The sequence below is a fragment of the Centruroides vittatus genome, unplaced genomic scaffold (genome assembly GCF_030686945.1).
Source record: "Centruroides vittatus isolate TY-2023 unplaced genomic scaffold, ASM3068694v2 scaffold_435, whole genome shotgun sequence".
In the NCBI taxonomy this organism is placed as follows: domain Eukaryota; kingdom Metazoa; phylum Arthropoda; class Arachnida; order Scorpiones; family Buthidae; genus Centruroides; species Centruroides vittatus.
Genome location: NW_027122708.1, coordinates 4815947 through 4835906, shown reverse-complemented (window position 1 = coordinate 4835906; position 19960 = coordinate 4815947). Strand labels below are relative to the sequence as shown.

Here is a 19960-nt window from a genome sequence, read left to right as displayed (position 1 = left end):
TTCCAAGCTGAAGGAAGACCCTCTGCGTCCCTTGCGTTAATACATTTATCATTTATCTTTTAGCTTGCTTCTGTAAATTTCTAACCTTTCAGCTGTTCTTGACAAAGTTGGGGAATGTACCTGTTTTATGATTTTCACCTCATTCCATCGTACCAAGGATCCCTCTGCTTGCCCCATCTGGGCTAGTACTGTTGTATTGGAACCTTTTCTAATATCATACTTATGTTCCTTGATCCTTATTCCTAAGTTTCTAGTGGTAACCCCTACATACTCTTTATTAATACCTATTAGCTGGTTCTCGTAGGGAATCTTATACACACCCGCCTTATCTTCTTTTTTAACTAACCCTTTATCGTTCCTAAGTATTTTATACAAATTCGGAGCTCTTTTTAAGATCACCCTTGTATCCTTGATGCTTGCTATTTCTTTCATAATCCCTCCTAGATACTTATTGTATGTAAATTTAGTGTACCTGTAAGGCCCGTGCCTAGTGCCTTTATCATTACTGGCTTCAAATTTTCTAATAATTCCCTCAATGACTTTCCTCTTATAACCTAATGTTCCTGCTATCTGTATAATTCTTTCTATCTCTGTATCCCGGTCTATCACATTCTCACAGTATATAAAGGCCCTTCTAATCAATGCTCTAAATGCCGCTAACTTATATTTATAAGGGTCATTAGAGCTTGCAGAAATATATAGTGGGCTATGCGTTGGTTTATTATTACGGGTTAGGATATTGAATTATTACGGGTTAGGATAGATAATATTATATTTGGATACGAGTAAAACGTTTTTATTTTACACTTGTTGTATCTTTTACAATGTTTTACTTTTTTATTGATGTTACTGGTTATATTTTTAAATTTTTATTGATGTTACTGGTTATATTTTCAAATTTTGAAATTGATGTTCCATTTAAGAAACATTCTGTTTAACCTGAAGATGATCTATCGATTAGATCGAAAACGTTAGTTACATTAATAAATCTCTCAGCGAACATTAAGGTGTTGATTTAAGTTTTTTATTTATTTAATTCTGCTGGGTATGAGTGTGGTTTATGTTGATTTTTTATTTTCTATGCACAAATACCTATTTCTAGATGCTTTTGATAGAACAGAACATTTAAGTGTTTATATCTGAAGTAGCTGTATTAATGAAGAAGATAATGTTTTCTTTCATTATTACAATATTGAGCTTTTTATATTCAAATATCCATTCAGTCAAACTGTTTTGATTTTTGATTAAAATAAATTTTGCACAAGATAAGATATTTCAAAGTAAATATAAAAAGTATTCTTGAAAGATCTCATTTCAAGAAGTTCTAGTTTACATGTACAAAAACTTTAAAACTTTTTACTTATTACTTGCTTTGAAAACAACAATCAGCATTCATTGCAAATAGACCATTTGATGCATAATGCATTATACTGAATATCAACTTAACAAATCAAAGGACAATAAATATATTATTACATCCAAATTCCATATTAAACAATATCAGTTTTTTTCATGAATCTTAAACATTTTTAATTGTAATAATCAATATTATAGATTCAGAAGTTTATTATTTTTGTTATTTCTACAAAGATAGAAGTTATATATATATATGAAAACAATAAATCCACATTTATTCAATATTTTACTTCCTGTTTTATATAAACAAGGAAGAAAAATATTTTAAAAAAATTATACCTTTTGGAGTTATGTCATTTAATAAAATATCATCGCAATCATGTTCTCTAACTTGAATACGGAACTGAGGTCGGCCTTCAATATCACAAATGCTGCAAATATATTGACACCTTTTCCCCAATGATCGCATGCTCCAATACATTCGAATAACTTTATAGCCAACCTAAATAAAATATTTTTAATTTTAATAAAATATTACAATCTAATATTTTTGATAACTTTCATATTTTACATAATTACATATTTTTTATATCATCAGTCTTAATAAATTTGTTTAAATTATAATTATAAATAAAACACACTTAATTATCCAATACTTTTCTTGAAAAGTAAAAAGAATTGGTTCATTTTTGTTTTATGTTTATTAAAGTTTGAAATATAAAATTTGAACATTTATTAAACATTTTCTTAATGCTAGGTTTTATTGTGATTTAAAATAACACAACACTTTTAATTTGTAAACTTTATACTGGTTAAAACTGTAGTAACAGAGTTTTCACTTATATCAGTTATTAGCAGATACTTATAGCCAATTTCTTTATGTATCAATTATATATTTAATTGTCCTATAATTATTTGAAAATCTTAAATTTAGCTGTAAATTTATCCAAGATGTTATTATGAATGTTGAGAAGTATCATAACAATAATCATAACAGATTTATTATTGTTAGACAAATTGTATATCAGATATTAAGAGTGACAAAAATTATTGTAAAATCACTTTATAGAAACATGTTTACTTGACCATTTCCTAGCAGCATAGCTATTTTGCAATCAGTATTTTCAAATTTTGAATCAAAATTTCAATTGACCATTACTTGCTTTTCTCTTAAGATGCAATAAATAAAATTTTAAATTTCAAATACATTTAGAGTATAAAGTTTCAAAATAATTATCATCAACATACTATCATCTATAAATGGAATTTACTATCACTTGCACTTATTCTTTGATACAAAAACTACATTCATTTGCCATTCCTTCTAGGGATTGTGATAGATTTTAGTCACAAAAATTTTAAACTAATAATAAATATCAATTATTAGTCATGCACATGTGAATAATTCAAATGTATATAAAACAAAAGATTGAATGCAAAAATAACTTATTATTTGGAAAATTATTGTGATTGGAAACAGGGACAATGAATTATGGGGATGGAATCTTTACACTCAGATCAGTCATGAATGTAAACTGTTTTTACAGTTTCTATTTGAGTTTACTTGTTTTTTAAGTTGGATTAATAGAAGGCAGTGCACTACATGGGTGATCTGCCAAGAAGACTCGTGGAAGGATTTTTATAAGAAGATGGCCTCTAAGTGTTAATCACATAAAGAAACCCAGAAACTTTATGCAGCCATCCTGTTGATCAGACACTAACCTATGAGTAACTACTAGTGATAAGTGGTTTTATTCACTTGCTTCTTTTTGCTTTTTTTTTTCTACTCACCAGCAATAGTTAACAATAACTTCCCAGGCATTATTGTCATAACAGAATTAACATTTAATTTAAAAATATTCACTAATTTTTGTTGCTTGATTAAAAAAAAATACTGATAATTTTACATTGAAAAACATACATGCTTTTAACACAAACCATTCAACATAAAAAGTGATAGTGATTCCAAATCATTTCGAAAACTATGAATTTTGTATATTTAACTTTATGTAACTTTAACTTATTAAACTTTTTTTTTATTACAACTATGAATTAATTATAAACACCATACAGCTTGCATACAAAGTAGATCATAAAATTTATAAGAATATAGTATTGTGAAAAGGTAGAGTAATTAACATTGATAGTGCAGCCTCTAGTAGAGAGCAAAGCCATCGTTTTTTGCAAAAAATATTTTTTTGAAAACAAATTAATAAAAAGTAATGGTCAAGACCAGAATCCTAAATTATATGTTTTGTAAAAATATACAGACTGTAGAGATTTATACAGTAGTTTATTACTTCTAAGTTGAATCACAGACATTACTATATTTATACATATAATATTTTATTTTTTATATTGGAAATATGAAAATTTTCCATTAATTTTGTATTAACTGCAGCTCATCACAATGTAAATTATAGATAGGACATCTTTACATAAATTTGAAAATAAAAAAGGTGTGAATTTGAAAAGACTATGATAATTACCATATATCTCGGCAGATAAGACAAGACAACCTTCAGATAAAATGAGGTATAAATTTTCATCAAAGTTTTATAGTTTTAGCATATATCTGTCCTATAAGACAACCCCCAAGCTATCAACAGCCTATGAATTTAGTTTAGATCAGCGATCATCATCTGGATAATAACACTGTATAGAGTATATGGAATTATGTCCTATTCGTAATTTTTTGAAAGAACATCAAATTTTATTTTTCTGCATCTGGCAGCACTGCCTTGTGATTGTTGCAAACATTCACACTGATATGGGTAATGACCTTGACTATTCACAAAAACATTGTATGGGTTATTCTATTTTGTGGACATACTCTACTCTCTACTAAATAATTACAGTTTGTCTGTTTTACTATAATGGTTTTAATTTATATAAATTTCAATCTAATTTTTTTTTTGTATCTGTCCTATTTTCCCCCGGATTTTCGGGGCCTTTTTTTTTATGATTCAATTATCATCTTATCTGCTGAGATATACGGTATGTTTAGCTCTGTCTTTTAGATGCTTTATGTCAGTATTATTGTTGTATTAATATTGGACATCAGAGAAGATGCAAGTGTTTTTAAATATTATCAAGTGTAATATTATATATATTTAAAATTTTTTTATATAATAATTGTTATAAAATGTTGTAAAACTGCAGAGAAGGGGCTGAAACACACAAAAAGAGGCCTACAGATTTGAAACACAAAGAGTGTACAGGTGAAAATAAAGGAATACTTTTTGTTTTATTTTTATCTAAGACTTCCTCCCTTTGCTAATTCAAGAATAATATATCCTATTTATAAACAAGGTCTATGTGAACAATATAAAAAACAAAATTTTATTATTATTTATTTATTTAAGTACAATTGGAAACGTCAGAAGACAATTGTATTCCACCTCCCAGATAACAAGAAAGAAAGATTCCCAATAAAATAATAACAAATTATAAAAGACACACTAAAAATTAAAAACATAGCAAAACAAAAGTTACATTATGTATAATACAAAATAAATTTACACTTATTTTAAAAAAAATTAACATCACGATATACGTATGGTTCCACAGGCTGTATATGAGATGCTATATGGTAAAAAAAAAAATCTTTGAGAGAGAGAGAAAGGCGAAAATACAGGATGAAGAAGCAAGGTGTATTGCAGGTTGTTACAGTTGGAATGCGAAGACCTAACCAGTAGTTTGAAATTAGACCCTTGAAGTATTTGAAGCAGAGAATGCAATCAAAAAAGATTAGGAAGACCAAGGCGGACTCTAGCTACATCGTGGTTATCAGTAAAGGGTAGATTGCAAAAGTTATGTATCAGGAAATAAACTTTATCTAATTCAGATTGTATTTTTTGAAGCAAATAAGGGCAGCCATTGCCCAGATGGGTAAACAGTAATCGACTATTGACTGAAAATTAGTAAAGAAAATTGTTCCGAGTACAGATTTTGAAAAAATATTTTTGCAAAAATGCCAGATAAAGCCACATCTAATGGCAAGGGATTTAATAATGTAAGAGATATGTTCGTAAAATATTAATTTTTCATCAAATATGATACCAAGGTTGCGACAAGACTGAACATAGTTTATTTTATTGGAATCAATAAATATGGAAGGGCGGTAAGGATTGTGAAGTAGGGAAAAACACATAATAACAGTTTTATGGATATTGATTTTTAGATTATAGCTTGCAAATGTGGAACATAAAGAATTAATAATAGCTTGAAGGGAGGAGGAATCATTGGATAAAATTTTGATGTCATCAGCAATAGGCAATTATTTTAGGGTTTGGATTGATTAGTAATTTATCTAGGTAAGCTGAGAAAAAAAAGCATGCTTAATACAGAACCTTGTGGTATGCCGCAGATGGGGAAGAAAGGGAAAAAATCAAAATCACCTGTATGAATCTTAACTAGTCTGGATAAATAATAATTGTTTAACCAATAGCAGAGAGCAGGATCCAGATCAAAATAATCACTTAGTGTCTTAAGTAGTAAATTAGGGATGATTGAGTTAAAGGTGTGGGAAATGTCAATATAAATTATGTAGGTAGATTTTTTTTCTCAAATAATTAGGTAGATTTGTGGTAAATAAACAACACTGTAATTTTCCCTTCAAATATATTGCTTCAGTCCTTTAGAGGACTGAAACAATATATTTGAATATAATAATAATAATTTGAATAATTTGGATATAAGATTAAAGTCTCATTGGATTATTTTGAAAATCATAATTATATAGTGTTCTAAAACTGATATAATAATATAAAGTTTTTTATATTATTATATCATTAGTTTTTTCTTTTGTGTTATCACAATATTCATTCTTTATTAAGATTATCACTTAATATTAAGTTATATTAAGACAATCATTTATTAAGAATAAAAGATCAATATGATAAATTAAATAATTAATATACATATTATCAATAGAACTGTAAATGAAGAATTACTTCCATTACAGTTTTCTATGAGAGATATTTGAATTCTGGAAAAACTGAATACGCATGAAGAGCCATTCTGCAGAAATGGGTTAAGTATATACATTTCATTCAGCTATATAAAAAAAGATTAACAGTTTAAATAAATTTGTGTATTTATACAAATTTACTTACAGGATAAATACAATTTGATGTATGAAATGCAGGCATTTGATGAGGTAAAAGCTGACCAATATTTAAAAATATAAGACTGCCAATTCTTATAAGATGTTGATCTCCCTGATGTATCATACTATAAAAAATGTTCATAATAAAAATTAAGGTCTTAACAGTAATAGAATTTTTTCTAAATGAAATTGAAATATCTTTTCATATAGAGAAAAAGTATAAAAATTTTCTTAACTTCAAAATTTAATATTAAATTTTATTATATTATAAACAATTAAATACACAAACCTTGCAACCTGTTTATGCTCATCTCTATTTACATAAACTCTTCTATATACTGCCACAGATTCTAGTTCATTTTCAGGATTAACCATTTTTGATAAATGTTGAGGACATAACATTGTCTAAAAATAAGCAATTAAAATATTTTACAAACAATTAAAAAACTTTCTAATTTTAAAGCTTTAAAAATTAGAAAAATTATAATTAGAAATTATATTATTTTTTATATAGTAAAACCTGTAAAAGGCAGAATCGCAGGGAATTCTACAAACTTTTTACCTTAAGCAGGTTTTCTGTCTTGACAGACTAGAACAAGAACATGGTCATTGATTCAAATGTGAATGTATTTTTTTAAATCACATTCCAATCTAAACAAAGTATTTGCTATATTTATTGAAATAACTTCAAAACAAAAACAAAGGGACTAAAAATAAATGAAACAATAACACAGAAACAGACATTTTTTTTAGCATGATAATGTTATACCAAACATCATTGCAAACCAGAAAAAACATTATTATAATTTGATTTGATTTTATTCATCCATTTTATTCTGTAATATTTGAATTACCACTTCTCTAGTCTATATAAATTTGAGTAAATTGTAAAATATTCAATTTGAATGTAGTCAAAATACAATCAGGTTTTTTTGTTTTATTACAAAAAAAAAAAATCTCTTATAGGATGCAATTCCATAATGTCAGCAATAAGCAATCAATGTAAGGGAATAAATAGGTTTTAAAAGAAATTGACACTTTTTATAAACAATTGTCAAGTACAGTACATTAAACATTTTAATTAATATTTTAATTTTGTGTTTAATTATCATATTTTTTTCAAGATTAGTCATCTTCAGATCTCTATGATAATTAAAACACAAAATTAGAACATTAAAATATTTAATGTACTTGACAGAACTTTATAAAAAATGTGAATTTTTTATAAATCACTTTCAAGTACTGAAACTAAAGTAACTAATAAGTTTGAATAATGTACAGTACATTGTTCAAAAGCATAATTTATTTTTGCTTTTAATTGTAAATGTTTAAATTACTAGAAATGGTTACCATTACTATCCTTTATTTCCTTGAAAACTAAAAATCTTATATAAAATAAGAAATTTATCTTAATTAAAATGAAATTTCCACTTTAAATTTTATTTAATATATGTCACTGTATATTTTCTTTGTATTAATTTTAAGATTAAGCACAATTCAAAATTGTATAAATTATATTATTAGAATGGCAAAAAATTTATTTGAATTAATGAAAGTTTGAATTTTTGAGAATGCATTGTAATTTCCTGCCTAGTAAATACTTTCTGAATGGGAAAGACTAACACAAAATGATATATATACGAGTGTGTGTGTATTATATATATAATTATATAAAATCACTATTTAATATGCAAAAGTTCAGACAATCAAACTTTACATCATGATGATAATTTATATACTTTTCTTATCATCAATAATTGTTCTGCTCTATTCATTGCTGTATTTTGCTTTTCTTAACATATGACTTTAATGAAAACTTTTATTTGAATTTTAGAAACTAACTCTAAATATTGTAATTTCATTTCCATATTTTTAATTTATTATCTTGTTCAGAAAAATATATGTAAAAATAAAAGATAAGATCTACTTTTTAAAATTAGAAAAAAACATACATTTTATAAATTTTTTCATGCTTTAATTAGTCTTAATACTAAAATAAATTTAATAATTGAACTGTAATGTTCTTATATTAAACAAAATATTGATTTAAAAATTTATAAAATTAAAAAGAAAATGAAAACTTATCAGGCTGTGATTAAGCTAATTAAGTGATTTAATTATTAGATAGTTAATTAACTCAATATTAACACTAAATTTCATCAAATTTTGATATTTAATACATAATTTTAAAATACATACCTTATCTTTAAAAAATACACATTTATCTCTCATTGCACAAGGAAAGTGATATGTGTTAGAACAACGAACTTTAAAACATTTCAATGAAGCTCCAATTTTATGACATCGACAACATGCTATAGAAAGTGCACGTTTACAAGCAGCATCAACATTAATAAGAGCACCATTAACTGTTTCATAAACTTCTGCAGACCAAAGTGCACAGTTTAAATGGATCCATTTATCAACATCCATATTCAGAATTCTAATAAAATAATAAATAAAAATTAAAATATTATAAATACTTCAATATAGTATAACCATTTTAATAAGAGTTTCAGTAAAGAGTGAATATGTATTTGCATTACCTGCAACTTTTTATATTTTTTAAAATAAAATTTTATATAAAAATTATGATAATACAGCAGAATCACTTATGTCTCTATTCACAACTACGGATCAAGAGTAAGAGTTAAAGTATCTTTCATCAATATGGATTGGAATAAAGTAGACTGAACAGAATGTCAGCTGATAATTTTTAAAAAAAATTTTATATGCTGTAAAGTTCTACTTGGAGTGTTGATTTTACACTAAATTAGTCAAAAACATTTGTCATAATAAAAACTTAGTGTATCTTTGAATTCAGAATATAGTACAGTAGAGCGTCGATAAGTGGAACCAATTGGGGACTGTGGTCCTTCCAGTTAATGATTTGTTCCAGTTTCCAACTTTGTACGAAAAAATACATTAACCTGTCCGATGTTCAAATTTTTCTCCGTTGCATATCGCTTCCTGTTGAATTTTAATCAGTTGCGTGTCGCTTCGTGTTGAATTTTCGTCGATTTTAAGCCTAACGAAAATTTTTATAATAATCATTGAGGCTATCGCATCGTTAAAAATTATTTCTGCATTTTGGACAAACAAAATAAATATATTAAAGAATATAAAAAACATGAAAATTATACTTTAGAAGTAAATTTAGTATCAAAAACATTCGATTCAGCACGACACAGTCCGACTGAAAATCGTTCCACTTTCTGGCCATTCCACTTACCGACGTTCCACTTATCGACGCTCTACTGTAGTTTTTACTTCATTCTACAATGAATCTTTTTAATTCGACGGTCATTATTTGACTTCATTTTAAAAATGTTTGATGTAAATTGTTCTCATTTAAACAATATTCATATTTAATACATTACATATAAATTATTATACATAATATACCATCAGCTATCTTTATATATTGAAACTACGAATTAAATCATATTGTAGCTGACTGAACTGAATAAAATAAAATTTCCAGGTTATCATTTTCTTTCAATGTAAGTTTTTGTAACGTTTTCAAATCAAATGACCTGATCTTTAGAATCAAATATAATGTATTCTATCTTAATTCATGTATTTTATATATAAAAATTTATAAGTACATTAAATTTAAAATGTTATATAAAACATAATTAAACTTTTAACAAAAATTTTTTTACCTAGCTGGGCCATTTGTCTCACCGTCACCAACTTCATGACAAAGTACACATCTTCTTGTATCATTAGGCATTTTTTCAGGTCTTATACAAATATTCAGCTTATCTAAAATCTGAAAATATATCGCGTAAACAAATTAATATATATTGTTTTATAGCATATCATCCTGAACTTAACACAAGAAATAATAAAAATTATATTATAATAGAAAAAATAAATTAATTCTAAAATCAAAGTAATAAATAAAATCAAAAAAACACTCTAAGTACTATTAAAAATTTTAATGCACAGGAAGAAATTTAGTTCATGGCTAAAATCAGAAGAATTGTTTACTGCATGAGCAAAGAAATTCAAGGAATTTGTAATACTCAAGAAATCATTTTATAAAGATGAATTGGCCAAGCATGTTGAAAATACTGAATATATGTTTATGGACAGAGATCACATGGAACCCAATAACTAAGTTAATAAACTAAGATCTATTTTATCTAAACTGTCCACTCCAAAATGTTTTAGTAATTTATTTCCAAGAAACTTCCTCAATTCTCTTCAGCTATATCAAAACTCATAATACTACATGATTAACCAGAGCAATAATACAGAAAACCTATGCACCAACAAAAATCTTAATTGTTATTTGAAAAAGCCAAGGCATTCAAGATCCTTCATAAGGAAGATGGTTACAACTCTGGGTTTACTTGTCAATGAAGATCAAAAGATGTACACAATAACCATTTTTTTTTTTTAAACATTCAAATTATGAAAGTGATAATAAAATGAAGGTAGTAAATTGAAAATTGTGAAGGTGATATTAAAACCATCATTTTTAGAAATAAGTACAAAAATTAATCAAATAAAACTTAAATGTTACAGAAGAAATTCTATACAAATTAAATATATAAAAGTATTATAGAATCTGAAATTTTTCAACCACCTATCAACAACTCTGCATTTGTTGACATTCAAAAGTTTAAAATGTTATTTGGTCTGATGATGAGTGTTAAGTTTGAAAGTGCTTACAGATTTGTTTTTTCTTCTAATTTGTGTAATTTTATTCCATTACAGCAATTATAATTTATTAGTTTAAGCTAAGGTTTGGAGTTTTCTATACTTTCACTAATCAAAATCTGCACTAATTTGAATTCAGTTTAGTCTAAACCAATTTTATGCCTTTTTCCATTAAATATTCAACCAAAACAAAAATAATCATAAAATTATTTTTTAAAAACACAGGGAATTTGTAGAAATAATATTTACTACATATTTTAACATAAATATATGTATTTGTACAAATGCAAATTCATGAGATGTGATGAAATGCAATTGTTCTTCTGAGATTTTTTTTGCAAACACAAGTTTTCATTATAAGTTACAGTTTTTGAATTTATTTCTCTTATAAAATGAACACAATGGTACTAAAGCTTTCTGAAGTAATTATAAAATGTGATTAATATTGTTTATTTTATTGCATAAATTAAAAATTGAATGAAGATTTGCTCCTAAATCTGCTGCTTATAATCTTTTTTGACTTCCATCTCTTTGTATGCATACAATAATTAATTTGGATTAGCAAGAGTGCATCTTTGTTTGTTTATGTGTATGTGCATGCACACACTCCATATACACAGACAAACAAACTTATATAGACAAACCTGAAATTACCATTTCAACATGAAAAATACTTATTTAATAAAAATTTTAAAAAATTAAATAATATATACTTGTCCCATTTCTTCTGCTGAGGTTTCTCTATACTTTGGGGATTTAATATTAGCATAAGTCCACAATTTCCATTTGGTACCTTTCCATTTTTTAACAGGAGGCTCCTTCAAAGAAAAAAGTCATCTGTTACTAATATAACACATAATAAAAAATTAATTTTTTTACATTACAAAACGTTTTAGACTATTGATAATGAATGCTGTCGAGAAGAGATCATTGAAAAAAATAATCAGTTAAATTTGAATTGGTAGCACATGCATCTCAAGGAAGAGACCATTGGCGAAAACGTCACGTGATGTGGCAGAGGTACAACTAGCATAGCTGCTGATTGGTCAGCTGACAGCTGTCGCCAACAATATAAGGTTAACGTAAAAGCGGGAAATTCAAGTTTGGATCCGTCTTGCTGACTGAGTTCTAACAGCCGAAGAAAGTGTTACTGCTAGCCAACTGTTCATCGGTCATCATAAGGTGTCTTCTTGACGAACAAGTACAGAAGATAAGAACTGGAACTTTTCATTGTGTTATTGGTGTACCAAACGGTCACAGATTGTAAAGCTGTTGTATTTTTTAACTTTACTAGCACTATGATCATTAAGTATTACTTATATTAACATTTAATTTATCGAATGAGAAAAATCTGTATTTGAATTATTTTCTATTCTCAAATGAAATTAACTACACATAGATTGACTTTTGTTGTAATGTATTAATTTTACTGACCTGATGATGATCTTGTGACATTAGCTTTCGAGTGTCAACATTCTGTGATGTCTGTTCTTCATCAGAGGCACTTTCAGGTAAAATATGCTGTTCATCATCAGTTGAATATTCTCTCGATGGAACAGTTACTGGAATTTCATATTCTCTTTCAGATTTATTATTTTGTTTAAAAGCACTTTTATAAGACATTTGCAATTCTTTTGAAAAAACAGATTTTTCTAATATTGTACTTTGAGAAATTTTATTTTCAGATTTTTCTGTAAATGAATCATTTGGACAAGTAGTATGAATAATCTTCTCACTGATAGTTTCTTTCTCATCACATTTTGCTTGTTGTTTTGTTTTGATGTCACTTATATGATTAACAATTGTTGCAGCTTCCTAGAATAATATATACTTAATTAAATATTCTAAAAATTATTGATAAAAATAACTTTATTGTGTATATAACTGTAAATTAATCAGAAAAAGCTTAACAGTATTCATAAATCTAAAACAAGATTTTAATAAAGAAAACTTATAATACATAATGAAAATGTCACAGATATACCATTTTTTAACATAGAGCTTTAATTGTCTCAGCAATTAAGGCACTTGTCTCAGTATAATGAGAATGACCCTAGATATACAGAAAGAATATCCCTACTATTTCTGTCAATGTTTGTCAGCACATTTGACATCTTTGTCATATGTGAAACTATGCTCTAACAAATGCTCCAAGACAAGAAATAGATGGAAGTCATTGGAAGCCAAACTCAAATGAAGTGATATGCTAAATGTGCCAAATCCTCCCAGAGGAAATCTTATATTTACTATACCATATGTAATTGGAAATTGTTATATGTAATTTGTACTTCTACAGGAGCACACTGTTCTAAGTATAGAACAGTGAACTCCTGTAGAAGTACAAAAAGTTGTAGGATTTAATAAATAAAAAAAATATCAGTAGATCATTGAAATATAAGGCAATGTTGTGATGTCAAGGCAACAGATTTCCAAATAGTGCAGTATGATTCTGCCATAACAATTTCCAATTAGGTTGCTATAAAAAACTTCTGCAGCCTGCTTCTTGATGTGCAAAATGCCAGTGCTTGGAGCAATCAATACAGGCAGTTGCCCAGAGCAACAAACTGCAAAAAATAACTTTTTATTCTCTACTTAAACAAGACAATAAACTTTCTACACCTAATTCTGTAGTTTTAGTGCAATATTTGTTTACTTTTGTGTATAATGTAACAATCAAAGCCATATATTTCTATATAGTTTAATCTTTTTTAATAAAAAAAAATATTGCATAAACAAAAAGTTATGCTCCTTTATTTAATATGCTTATTATTATATTGTGTATTCATTTTCTCCAATTGAGGAGTGCCATGATGTCATCTTGCCTGAAGTGTCACAGCCAGGAGTGCTAGTCCTGGCTGTGACACCAACCATGTAACACTGAATGCTAGGGTCCTGTATGAAATATATCAGCAAGTGTTGCTGATATATTTGGATCCTCTTGCTGATATCAATACTTGTTGTAATAAACCAATATTTTTTGCTGATTTGTTTTAATCACAATGCTGCTTTCATTTTGATTAATAGGCTTGTAAACTTTTTTCTGATCAACCCTTACACATACATACTGTACTTATACACAAACTTAAATATTCACAATAAAACCCAAGTTAAATATCTAACAATAAACCAAATGACATGACTCAAAACTTTTTAAGTAAAATTATTAAGTTAATTTTGTCAAAATATAGATTTATACTGTCACATTAAATAAATATTAATATATATATTATATATTTTCATCTAAAAGAAGTAAGAGATTGTTAAATAATTTAACATCTTCCAATCTTTAGATAAAATTTATTTAATAATTAAAAACCTGGTATAATCTGACTCATAACTACATTATTCATTATAATAAAACATTTAAACTAAGTAAATTAAATTTCAGTATAAGTAACAAATCAAATACTTTTGTGAAAATATTTTAAGCTCTTTTCATTATTAAATATTTGGACAAGGTTTTAAAGCCATTGTTCTTTCTGAAGTGTTTCTATTTTTTATGGTAAGTGCTTATGAATTCAAGAACAAGAAATTTTAGCAGAAATTACCTTGGTCCTAACAATTAAGTTACAGAAAGTAAACTCTTAAAATATTTTTAAAAAAATCTCTTAAAGTATATGTTTGTGCTGATGTTTGTACTGTTGTTTTTAATGACCTGTCATTGTCTATTTGACAACTTCATAATTCCATTTTCAAAGTATTTTTCTATTTTTTGCAAACCTCCAGATTTTTGAGGTTCTTACTAAAAAAGTAATTCTGTATGGACTGGAATAGGTGATAATCTGATGCTCAGGTTGGGTGGATATGGTAAAACATATCAGCCATATTCCAATAATCTTTTATTGTGTTTTCAAAGAGAGACAGTCTGGCATTGTCATGGTGAAACAACATTCTTCCTGTTGGCCAATACTAGATGTTTCTTGGATATTGCTTTCTTCAGTTGGTCTAATTGAGAGCAGTACTTATCAAAATTGATTGATTGGTTTTGTGGAAAAAGCTCATAGCAACTGTTCCCTTCCAGTCCCACCAGACACACAGCATGATCTTTATTGGATGAAACCTGACCTTTGGAGTGGTTAACAGTAATTTAGTTTGCTAGCTTCATGACTGTTTTTGGCTAACATTGTTATAGATAATCCACTTTATGTCAGCTGTAATCATTCATTTCAGAAATGAGCCATTTTCACTGCATTTAAATAATGAATCACAAACAAAGGTTTGATCCTAATAAGTTCTTTCCGGGTCAAATTATTTGGCATCCAAACATCACAGCAATTCACATAACTAAACCTTTATTAAATAATCAAATACTGTACTTTTTAATGAGTTTAAAATTTCTGCTATTTCTCGTATTATTTAACAAGGATTATTTTCAATAAAAGTTTTAATCCAGCCATCTTAAATAATGCCAGGTCTTCCCAAGCATGAAGTGTATTCCAGGTTAAAATTGCCTGTTCTGAATTTAGCAAACCATTTGTAAACTGTTGAGATGGCAACAGCACATATTTCATTTTTTATTTGTACTGCATTCTTGCTTTTCCAGATAAAAATCACATGTCAAGAATGCACCTTGTTTACTTCTATTTTAATAAAGATGCAAATTAAATGTAATTTTAAAAAATCCTAATAAAGTTTTTTGTAATACAGTAGAGACTCGTTAATTGGAACCCCGGTAATCGGAACGATTTTCAGTCGGACTGTGTCGTGCTGAATCGAACATTTCTGATACTAGATTTACTTCTAAAGTATAATTTTTGTTTTTATATTCTTCAATATATTTATTTTGTTTGTACAAAATGCAGAAATAAATTTTAATGATATGATAGCCTCGATTATTATTATAAAAATTTTCGTTAGGCTTAAAATCGACGAAAATTCAACACGAAGCGACACGCAACGGAGAAAAATTTGAACATCGGACAGGTTAATATATCAATATTTATTCGTACATAATCGGTAATCGGAACAAATCACTAATCTGAACAACCCCAGTCCCCAATTGATTCCGATTTTTGGTTCTCTACTGTAGTCATGTCTCAATCTCACATGCCTAAATGTCTTATTTTTAACAGTTTAGACATCTTACAGCATGTTCAATTGTCATCTATTAAAATTCACAATGAACATTCAAGATAATTTTCATAATATTAACATCCAATGGAAAAAGAAACATGGTAAAAAATGAAATATTTAAGAAACTATAAATTGCATATCAAGTGCCATGTTTCAATGGCTGTTCTGGAGATATGAAATATAATGATTGGGCAAATTATGTAAAGATTTTATTTCCATTCTAGCAATTTTTTGCAGGGTATATGCTGTTGTGGGTTATACACATAAAAGTAGAGTATATAAGAAAAAATCATTATTTTTATTTTTATTACAGTAATTTCTCTATCTATGTGAGTAAGTAGTTTCATGGCACATAAATGGAGCAATGGAAAATTGTTTAAAGTAGGAATCTGTTCCATATTCTTAAATACAGTATTTTTACTCTTACTAGAGTAGAAAAGTTTTAAGTTTTCTTTTTTTAAATATATATCTATGTAAAAGGTTCCTGAAAACATAAAACACATTTTTTGTTGTAACCATTATTTATTTCCATAAAGTTGATTATATAAAATTTAAAAAATTTTAAACTGCATTAAAGTAAATGCAGGGATTACAGAAGTTTCATTTTATGTTTTGTGATATATAGTTTTCATTTCATTTTTTTCAAAGTATTTTAGATGAATTTTTCAGGATTAAAAACATTCAAATCATTTGCTAGAAGACTTCTAAAAATTTGATACAAAATAATAAAATTAAAAATGTCATCAATTAAAATAATTTAAAAAATTAATTGCAAATTTATAAATTAAATAAATGTATTTACTATTTTGACTGTAATAAAATATACATTATTATATATTTTTTTCTATACAAAAATTTTAATAAATTTTTTATATTTATACCTTTTCTGATGATGAAGTAGAACGATGAGTTAATGCAAACTGCATGTAACAATTTGTACTGCAAAATATAACTTCATCCTCCTCCTACAAAACATATTTAAAAAAATTATATATATACAATATATAAAAGATTGATATACAGTAAGACCCTGCTTAACGCTGATTCAATATAATGTGGTCTGCTCAAAGCCTAAAAAAAAGCTAAACATTTACACTGATTTTAATTATCGCGGCATTTCATAGATCCGTACATAATCCAGTGGTGCCTCGTATAATGTACGCTGCGAACAATGGACTTTCTGTTTGGCTGTTACATGACTTGAGCAACGGACTTTCCGGCATAATTGGTGACTGCTCCATAGATGCGTTCTTTAATAGCGGTCGCTCTGCGTCTCCGCTATTACAAGAGTGCGCTGCTGTTTGTAGGCATTTAGGAACGACGGTGAAAAAAAAAAGATGGCAGCACCCACACTATCAATAGTATCATGATGGAGGAATCTATAATTCTAAAATATGAGCTTTTAAAGGCAAAAGAAAGGTCGCAATTGTAAAATTTAACCGTAAAATGGATTATTTGTTGAAAGAGCATTCAAAATAGCCTCGAAAAAAATTCATAAAGACACTTCCATCACTGCGTGCACTAACTCGCGCTTTCACAATTTCTAAATTTTCATTCATAAAACCACATAATGCACCTGGAAACGAAACTATCTGAGCCATGGAGGACGCCATGTTGCTTTCCACCGTAAACTACTGCTACAAGCAGTCGTTTTTTGCGCATTCGAGGGCGTGCACTCCCACCGGAATTTAGGAACGTGTTCCGCATGAATTTTTAAATGGATGTCACTCGCGCAGAGTTATGCAGAGGAATAAAAGAACGCACCCCATGTTCATTTTTTTAATGATACAGTACGGTTATTTTATGTTGTGGAACGAATTAGATGTTTTAACATGTATTTCTATGGGAAAATGCGTTTTGTATAATGGACGTTTCACTTAACGAACGTGCACCTGGAATGGATTAACTACGTTATATGAGGCACCACTGTACATTTATTTAGGAATACGAAACAATCAGCAAAAAGTGGCAAAAAGGTGTACTTTCTTTAAATCTATGTTTGTTTAGTGCAATTATGGAAAAAATATAACATGGTGGATGCCATAGGAAATATTGACTTTGCTTGGCAAGAATTAACTGATAAATGCAAATGCGTGAACAGAGTGTGGATGAAGTATGGCCAAAGGTATCCAAGAATTCTCAACGAGAACAGCCCATTGCTATATCATTAGGTTGACCAAATTGTCAACCTAATCGATACAGCAGGACTAGGAGATGTAGGTGACAGGAAATTGAGGAGTTACTGCAGGTTTCTGGCGAGAGCCTTACTAATGACAACCTTCAAGAGCTGGCAGAACAAGGAATTCATGTAGAACTGGAAAATAGAGATTCTGAAAACGAAAAACCCAAAAAATATCTTTACAGATTTTATTAGTAAAAGTTTGGAAACAATAACCGAAATTGTTGATCAAATTGTAGTGAATAATTCAGGTTTTGAAAGGAATGCAAAACAAAATGAGGAGTTTTGGATGCAATCTTCCGCTACTGACATTTGCTTAAAGAAAGAAAAAGCGACAAATGAAACTTTATGACTTTATTGCAAAAAAAAAAAAAAAACTTCAGAAGAGCCAGGACCTTCGTCACAAAAACCGAACTTTACACATTTCTGTGTGCATGTATTTATGTGTTATTTAACATATATTATTATGCATATTAATATAAAATATAAAATTTTATATTAATATGCATAATAATATATTTAAAATTAATGTAATTTTAAATTAAAGTAATTAAATTAAATTAATAAACTTAAAATTAAAGTAAAATCTGTTTATTTTTGGTCACGTGTTCACCTATCTCTATTTTCTCTATGTTAAAATGACCTCGTTTAACACTGTTTTGCTTAGCACTTTGTACTCTCCAGGAACACATCCCCCATGTTAAGAGGGGTCTTACTGTATGATAAAAATAAATAAATGTATCATGAATGTATATAAATAGAAAAAACTGGAATGGTAACTACATAACTTTTTCTGTATGAAAATAAAATATTTGACAAAATATTTGCACACCCAGATAGAATTGCCCAGTTAAAATTGTCCATAAATGTATGCAAGCTTTTTCGAAACCTGCATACATTTATGTCTCAGAGGAGTATATAAATTATTACAGTCGATCTGAGTAAGGCATGCAAGATATCAGCAGAGTGCCTTAAATTCACTATCCTAGTAGAATATAAAAAGACTTAGAGACTTGATGTATTCAATATTTTCAGTGTATCTTTTGTTTGAAAATCTTTGATCAGCAGGCATGTCTCTATAATATGTTCAAAGGCAGTAAACAACTCACTGAGTTTAAGAGACCTTCCATCATTGGGCTGAAGAAAGAAAGGTGATTATTTTGCCTAATTGACAGCCATCTTGAACAATCAGGCTTCATATCATTTAGTGAATAATCTTGCTTCAGTTTAGGAACAGATAACCGTCATATCTGAGTATGGAAAAGGAAATGGGGACAATTAGAATCTCAACTTCATTGTTGAGTATTACATTGGCACCACTAATGTCATGATGTGGAAACCATCACCTTTTTGACAGTCAGTCCCATTACTAGTGATCAAGGAGATGCTATTTGCTAATCATTACATTCAAAAGATTCTGCAATCTTATGTGTGCCTTCCATGGCACATCTGCAACACTGATTTTCAACAGGATTATGTCCATCAACATACAACTCAGATTTTCTAGAAGTACCTCTGTAACGTTGACTCTCTTCCTTGACCCACCCTGTCATCAGATTTGTTGGCAATAG

General features: G+C 27.9%; 1 protein-coding gene across 11 annotated transcripts in view; it reads right to left on the bottom strand.

The window, feature by feature from the left end:
• LOC136989019 (histone-lysine N-methyltransferase 2C-like) overlaps positions 1–19960 on the bottom strand; it is a 293266-nt gene that overhangs the window by 21164 nt on the left and 252142 nt on the right. For all 11 annotated transcript variants that reach the window (XM_067287031.1, XM_067287037.1, XM_067287034.1 and 8 more), the window contains 8 exons: positions 17092–17175; positions 12572–12952; positions 11851–11955; positions 10132–10241; positions 8666–8909; positions 6756–6871; positions 6474–6591; positions 1696–1858 (listed from right to left, as the gene is read on the bottom strand). In XM_067287031.1, the coding sequence (XP_067143132.1) occupies positions 1696–1858; positions 6474–6591; positions 6756–6871; positions 8666–8909; positions 10132–10241; positions 11851–11955; positions 12572–12952; positions 17092–17175 (1321 nt within the window). The remainder of the gene's footprint in view (positions 1–1695; positions 1859–6473; positions 6592–6755; positions 6872–8665; positions 8910–10131; positions 10242–11850; positions 11956–12571; positions 12953–17091; positions 17176–19960) is intronic.